General features: G+C 37.3%; 2 protein-coding genes across 2 annotated transcripts; both read left to right on the forward strand.

Moving 5' to 3' along the window:
* The first annotated feature begins 200 nt into the window (after positions 1–200).
* On the forward strand, positions 201–3,584 carry yif1a (Yip1 interacting factor homolog A (S. cerevisiae)). Its single transcript, XM_058798786.1, is given in 10 exon segments — positions 201–248; positions 548–583; positions 961–1,202; positions 1,375–1,479; positions 1,862–1,893; positions 1,895–1,938; positions 2,163–2,220; positions 2,495–2,650; positions 2,769–2,862; positions 2,948–3,584. Coding segments are annotated over 9 exon segments (921 nt in total). The 5' UTR covers positions 201–248; positions 548–552; the 3' UTR covers positions 3,107–3,584.
* Positions 3,585–3,867: 283 nt separating this feature from the next.
* si:ch211-145o7.3 (forkhead box protein N2) lies at positions 3,868–7,725 on the forward strand. The gene is made up of 5 exons (XM_058798785.1): positions 3,868–4,041; positions 4,518–5,124; positions 5,212–5,333; positions 5,469–5,524; positions 6,715–7,725. Exons 2-5 carry the CDS (start codon positions 4,564–4,566, stop codon positions 7,005–7,007), a joined length of 1,032 nt encoding a protein of 343 aa, XP_058654768.1. The 5' UTR covers positions 3,868–4,041; positions 4,518–4,563; the 3' UTR covers positions 7,008–7,725.
* Positions 7,726–7,796: the final 71 nt, after the last annotated feature.

Below are 7,796 nucleotides of genomic sequence, written 5' to 3' on the forward strand. Positions count from 1 at the left end.
CGATGTATTTTCCCTTTGGTTGCCTAGTACCAGAGCCAGTCTCTCTATGGCTCTGCCTAGTACTACGCAGCGCCACTTTCTTTTTTTATGGTCTTGCTTACAGCCAATCAAAATGTAAGAACTTCGGTCTACGCAACCGTCGTTTTAACCAATGAAATTGTGATATTTTTCATCTCTGCCACGCAGGCACATTTGTCATCAGCCAATGAGAAGCAAGGCGAGGCGGGCGTAAGGGTGAAGGCGTACCTGTGAGTATAAGCTAACACCAGAACTTATTTAGAAAACAATATTTCAAATTTAAATTATAGGTGATTATCGATCGTTTGTATCCGCGATAAAATAAGTGTTTTAAGAATAATTCTGGTACCGCATTCAAGATTAATCTGACATGTTTTGTTAGTCATCTTTCAGATTAGCTACATAGCAAGCTAGTGTATTATTAGTAGTCAGATGCTGACATCAGATGCAACATATTAGTGGCAGACTTTAATCGGTTGGATTGCAGATTTGAAGCTAATCAAACTGTTTTTGGAATTCAAAACAGCAGAGAAGATGGATTTCCAGCAGCATGGATACCGGGCAAGTACGTATGAAAGAACTTGAAAACGTTGCTCTTTGAGATACGTGGACAACAACATGCTGTACTTTAAAATCAGTAAAGCCTAAATTGATTACATCACGAGCAGTCTGGCGCCAAAGTACAATGCAGATTGTAAAGTAATTAGACCTAATTAGATATCTTGTTTTGATGACGTGCTGTGTGAACTCTTTAACTCTTTGCCACATCACATTGTAATTAGTTGCTTTAACATCACAGGTCATAGTTGAAGAAATTGAAATTGGAAAAAGTGTTACGATCCTAGTTAAAAAAAAAAAAAAAATGCATTTCTCTCTGCAATTCTCTAAATGTGATGTTGCTTTATCAGTGATTTTTTTTTTTTTTTTTTTGCCCCCATGCAGCAAAACCCAGAGCCAGAGCATCTCCACCCAGTGGGGGTCCGCTTCTTTTTGATGACACCAGTTCTGGGCCCCCACCTATGAACAACCAGAACTACTATAGTTCAGGATATAATATGGCTGATGTATCGGCAGGAGGTCAAGAACCTGGAGTGGGCAGCCTCTTTGCTGATCCAGTGGCCAGTGCTGCTGTGATGTATGGCTCATCACTTGCCAATCAAGGCAAGGATATTGTGAACAAAGAGGTGAGATGCCATGTTTAACTTAAGGTATCACAGATGTATGTTATGTCAATGAAGTGGAAAGAACTGACCCAACTATAGATGTCAATCATGCGTTGCATCTGGCTTCTGATAAATGTTAAGTATCAATATTTATGTAATTGATTTTTATTTTTCTCCTTGTCATCTCTTACAGATTAACCGATTCATGTCGGTGAACAAGCTGAAGTATTTCTTTGCAGTTGATACCAAATATGTTATGAAGAAACTGTTGCTTCTCATGTTCCCATACACGCATCAGGTAAAAAATTTATTTCTGAATCAAAGAGATAATTATTTCTAAAATTTCTAATTTTAATTACAATTGCTTCTTTACTGGACATTTTTTTAACTCTAAATATTTAATATGCATTAAATATAGCGTAAAAAGTTCATTTAAACAATTTTAATATCTTGTTACTGTATTATAAATAAACTTGTCTTGCATCACCCAGATGCATTCTCATTTATTGCTAAATTTAAAAGGCTTATCTTGCATTTCTTTGAACTGGTTTAAAATAAACTTTTTTTTTTTTTTGTATACCATTATATTTATATATATATATATATATATATATATATATATATATATATATATATATATATATATATATATATTATCATGCATACTATGATATCATCAGGACTGGGAAGTACGTTACCACAGAGACACTCCTCACACCACGCCACGATGTCAATGCTCCAGATCTCTACATACCCAGTAATTCATATTTATTATTCATTCTGTGCAACCAGACGCAAATCATTGATCTATACTTAAAACATTATTAAATATCTAGGTTTAGAGAGTTAATTCATGCCCTAAAACAAACATTATGCAAGCATTATGTGAATGCAAACTCACTTAAGTGAATGTGAATTTATAAAGTTGTTGCATTGTCTGCACTTATGATTTCATCAGCACACTGTTTTGTTTTCATCTAGCAATGGCTTTTGTCACTTACATTTTACTGGCTGGAATGGCTTTAGGAATCCAGAAACGGTGAGTAATAGTGGTTTTTATTGGAGAAACACACTGATGTTTCCACTTTATGGATGTTGGAGTGCTTGGACATCCTAAGGGATTCATATAAAAATACATTTAATAAAATAATCTATTAGTAAACTAGCCTATAACATATATAATAACCCTCCTGTGACCCTACAAAATGGGATACATATCAGTAACTTCAGCACTGCCACATTCAAGTAATCTTTTTGACAGTGTTTTATATGAGACATGATTGATAATTGTTATGTTTTCTCTACATGTTCAGGTTCAGTCCAGAGGTTCTAGGTTTGTGTGCAAGCACAGCTCTGGTTTGGATCATCATTGAAGTTCTTGTTATGTTGCTCAGTCTTTACTTGCTCACAGTTCACACAGACCTCTCAACGTTTGACCTTGTTGCTTACAGTGGATACAAATATGTGGGGTATGTTTCGGTTGGATATTATAATGTATTTTACACGTCTGTGGAAGAGCCACATCTGTAACTGGATCATGTGGTTTTATATAGCATTAAAGATGTTTTTTTCTCTTCTATTTTTCAGGATGATTTTCACAGTGTTGAGTGGACTGCTCTTTGGCAGTGACGGCTACTTTGTTGCTCTTGCTTGGTCTTCTTGTGCCCTCATGTTTTTTATTGTGAGTTTTGTTTAGAAATTTGGTGCTTACATATTTACTTTTGAATACATTTCTCCAATTAATTTAGTTAATGTATTTTTTTCAGGTTCGTTCTCTAAAAATGAAGATCCTGTCTTCATTCTCAGGAGACTCAATGGGTGCCGGAGCGAGTGCCAAGCCCCGCTTTCGCTTGTACATAACCCTGGCATCAGCTGCCTTTCAGCCAATCATCATTTACTGGCTCACTGCTCATTTGGTCAGATGACCCACAGTATTTATACTATGAAGGAACTTTAAAATGACAATGCTGGACTGGGATGGTTTCAAATTTTGGTATTGTTACAGAAAAGTGGCTTACCATGGTTGTTGTTTTTTTTCACGGAGGATTTGTGTGGTCTGATCTTCAATATTGGCTTCATCAGCATTGTCATCTGCAGAGCAATTGTTGAAAATATAATTTAATATTTTTTACAGGATTATGTTCTTCTGCCGTTGTTTTGACAATGGGAAAATAACCGTTTGACTGCTCTTGTGTCTTCGCCATGCTGCTTTGGTTTCACAAAATCCAGATTTCATTTTAAGAGGCATGCTGATTTATCTGCCCTGTGCTGTGATTCTTGTGTGATGTGCAATTGGTGAACACATGGTCAACTCAAGTGTCCTTTCTTTATCTGGTTTTCTGTGCATGAACAGCAGTGTTTTCTTCTTTATAGCAAAATAAATCCCATGATTTAGACTTTTAAGATGTGTAGAATTGTTTATATCTTGTTATATCTTCAAATGCTTGATATGTTATGATATGTATAGGCTACAATAAGACGTGATAGATTAAGCGCAATGTACGTGCTATTACGTTTGAGTTCAGCTGCTGTAAACACTTACAAAAGATAAACATAAGATGCTTTCCCATGAAATATAAAAGTAAAAACGACCAAAACGAAGGTAAAAAAATAAATAAAGCCAAACTCGTCTAATTTCATGAGTGTCTCTTTAAGGAGGGGTCGCAGGAGGCGCGCCGGCTGCAAAGCGTCCTTCTGGTTTCCAAGGAAACGCGGGAAAGGACAGAGCGCAGACAGGACAGGATAGTGCGAGACATAACAGCTTCTTTTGCAGATATTTTAATACTTTGACAGAAACTTGAAACTTCTAAGAGAACAGATTCGGAGACTGGATGCTATAAATTCGTTCCTACTTGTTTAGGTAAGTTTTTTTGCTGTTCTATCGCTCTTTTGTCTGGACATAAAGGCTTCACACGAGCATGAATGCTTGGGTAATTATTCTAAATGTAACTTAATATTCTTGCGCCATTTTCTCAGGTGTATATAGACCATGTGGCTTGGCTCTCTGTGTTTGTCAGGTGATAGAATAATCGATTTGTTTAAAATTCTCTTATTCATATTTCGCATTAATTATCAGCAAGCTGTCCATCATACCCGTGTTTGTTTTGCGCCAGTTGAATGGTATGTTATTTCTCGGTTGACTACCTTGCTCAATCATTTACTCGTTGTGCGCTCAGTATTGAAAAAGTAATGATACAGCCTCCTTCCTGGGTTTAATACATTCGAGTTATTTATTTAGTTGTTTGTTTATTTATGAAAACTTCTTTTTGTGCTTGTTTAAAAAAAAAAAGTATATGTGCAATGCATTAATATTACACTGTCTGTGTGTTTCTACAGTTCAACAGGTGAATGTGTGGACCTGTATCTTGCAGCTGGGAGACCGATGGAGAAACACACACAAGCACTGCCACCCCATTCTCCTTTACATTCCCCCCAAAATGACTCAGAAGCTCTGTCTCGATCCCCCTCTCTTCCACAGCCTGCCGCTGTTCTGCCTGCGTCCCTCCCTTCCTCCCCAACCTCCCCATCTTCCTATCTTCACTTTACATCAACCCCTTGGGCATCTGGAGGGTCACATTGCCTCAGTCCCTCCACAGTATCTGACCAGGATGACCTGACCTGCCTTAGCTGGCTGCATCAAAGAGGGAACCTGTTGCCTTTGCAACCACTGCCCAAAATCACCACACTGCCCCAGACATTAGATCCCATTCCTGTCCAACAGCTGCCTTCCTTCCCTGCCAAACCGCCGTACTCTTTTAGCAGTCTCATCTTCATGGCAATAGAAGATTCGCTTGAGAAGAGGCTCCCTGTGAAAGGTATTTACGAGTGGATTGTCGACAACTTCCCCTATTATAGAGAGGCTCCCGGTGGATGGAGGAACTCGGTCCGACACAACCTCTCCTTGAGCAAGAGCTTCCAACGAATACATCGAGACAAGAGTCAAGTGCGTCAGATTTCTAGTCAGAACTTTCTGAACTCTTAATCTGTACCGATTAGTTGTTTAATGAAATATTCCTGCTTTGTTTTGCAGTCCGTTGGAAAGGGCTCATTATGGCGAGTTTGTCCAGAATATCGGCCAGCTCTTCTGGAAGTTCTTAGAAAAACTCATTATTGTCATCGTACCAACAGCAACTTGCTGAACAAGCCTGTTTTGTGAGTTTGATTTGCTTTCTTATGATACGCCACCTTCATAAGGCTTAATATTCAATTATCCGATGTATTATGCACAACGTCAGAGGAGCAAATGACTCGTTCATTGGGATACTGATGCATGCATATTCTGAACAGGTTGGAGGTGGCTGATAATGGGCAGAACACCTTGAGTGAGACTATGGAAATTTCAGGTAAGCCACAACTGAACACAACTTTTAAATTTAACATACTGGAATGAGTATGCTCTAACATAAAGTAAAAAATTATAGTTATACCTAGAAAAGTTTAGTTAAGTGTTCAGCCATGGCTTAAAATTGGGCTTTGGTTTCATCTTGTCATACCAACAAACAATCAATTACACATATAACACAACAGACCAAACATCTAGAATACCATAAATACAGCATAGCTATAAATAAATATTAAATATAGCAGCATGAAACAGACCTGTTGTACACTACTGTTCAAAAGTCTCTCATGCTTACTAAGGCTGTGTTTATTTGATTAAACAGTAATGTTGTGAAATATTATTACAGTTTAAAAGAACTGTTTTCTATTTTAACGCATTTTAAAATGTAATTTATTCCTGTGATGGCAAAGCTGAATTTTTCAGCATCATTACTTCAGTCTTCAGTCTCACATGATCCTTCAGAAATCATTCTAATATGCCTATTTGCTGTTCAAGAAACATTTTGTATTATCATCAATGTTGAAAACAGTTGTTCTGCCATGATGCATTTTTTTTTAGGATTCTTTGAGTAGAAAGTTTAAAAGAACAGTATTTTTTGAAATAATAATACATCTTTTATGTAATTATAAATGTCTTTAATTTCACTTTTAATCAATTTGTGTCCTTGCTAAATGACAGTATTCATTCTTAATGACCCCAAACTTTTAAATGGTATTATGTGATATGGTGTTTCTCTTGCACGCACTGTTTTGTTTGCTAGCCTTTATCCACTTTTTCCAGACACGGTATGTTTGTGAGCTGTTGTCTTGGTAATGGCCGGATATTACCTTAGCAACCTATAGCCACGTTGACATTATGATCGTCCTCGTCCGCTGGTTTACTGGTTACTCCGCTGGTTTACTACAGGGTCACTTAAGAAAAGAAGTCTTAGATAGCAGACAGTTTTCTCTCTTCATTTGCAAAGATTTTTCACCATACAGTACTAATTAAATTTTAATAATACAGTAGTACAGTAACTATGAATTAGTGGGGGTTTTTGTGAATGAAAGAAAATATGCAGCTGTGAGTTTTCTACAGAAGAGAGTCGCAGAGAGTGACTGTCACACTAAATCCAGACCTGTTACTCTGTGGTTATGTATGGTACACTTCTCTTAATTCCATCACAAACTGTTCTATTTCACTGTTCCTCAGATCTAGATTCTCTGTCTTCAAACCCGCCGTGCTCTTTGACACCAGATCACGAGGAGCTGGTCCCCATGGAGTCTGTAGAACTGACAGAGGTTGTCAGCGAGGATTCAGAGAAAGATCCACTGGCAGACAGCGGTTACATTGAGTTACACTATTACCAGTATCAGCAGTATCAGTACCTGGTTCTTCCAGGAGACGCTGAGTTGGACCTGGAGACGGTTGAGATACTGCAGCTTGATGCAGAGGCTCAGGAGGCTGCAGGGTCACTGCTTGACCTCGCGGGAGGCAACCACTGAAAGCTTACCTGTGTGCTGTGTACAAGCAAGGAGGGTTAATGGGGAGACGGGGCTCTAGGCTTGATGTACTATTGGCACTTTATAACTGCCTGAACTTTTACTTACTGTTATGAAAGGTGCAACATAAGCAATTTCAAATAATTTAGTGATTTGAAAAAAGATTTGTAGGGACTGACAACAGCACTGTGAGGGTATCCTTGGTATTAGTGTGTAATAGGTAATAAAGCATCTGAAAAATGCTTTCATGAAGAACAAAATATTTATTGTTTACTGTCATGGTTGAAAGGCAATATTTCATGCACTTCCATGCCATTTTAAGTCCCTTCCATTAAGGTTATTGTAAAGGTTTGTTGTGTTCTACATTCAAATTAGAGGGATAAAGTTCTGATGTGATTTTTGAAGAAAATACGTTTTTTTACAGTATGAAATTGTTCAAAATTATGAACACGTTCAAGTATTATTGAGATAAACTGCCAGCTGTTAGATTGGGTAGATGGAAAGATTAATATCTAACCCTTATTTCTTGATTGTTGATTATTGTCATGCTACAGTATTCTGTAGTGATTCGTTTTCTGTGTAGTATGATGCATGTCATATTTTGCTTTATTCACGTGTTTATTTTAGTATGTTTAACAGGTTGACACTAAATGACACACTGACCCCATCCTCTTCATATGTAACTCATGTAGCAATAAAGTACTAAAATGTTATGTTGAAATCTTTGCCTGATTTAACCTATGACATTATAAATTTTAATTTGCAAGCTCTTAGTAGATGACGGATTTAACC

The sequence above is a fragment of the Onychostoma macrolepis genome, chromosome 14 (assembly GCF_012432095.1).
Source record: "Onychostoma macrolepis isolate SWU-2019 chromosome 14, ASM1243209v1, whole genome shotgun sequence".
Classification (NCBI taxonomy): domain Eukaryota; kingdom Metazoa; phylum Chordata; class Actinopteri; order Cypriniformes; family Cyprinidae; genus Onychostoma; species Onychostoma macrolepis.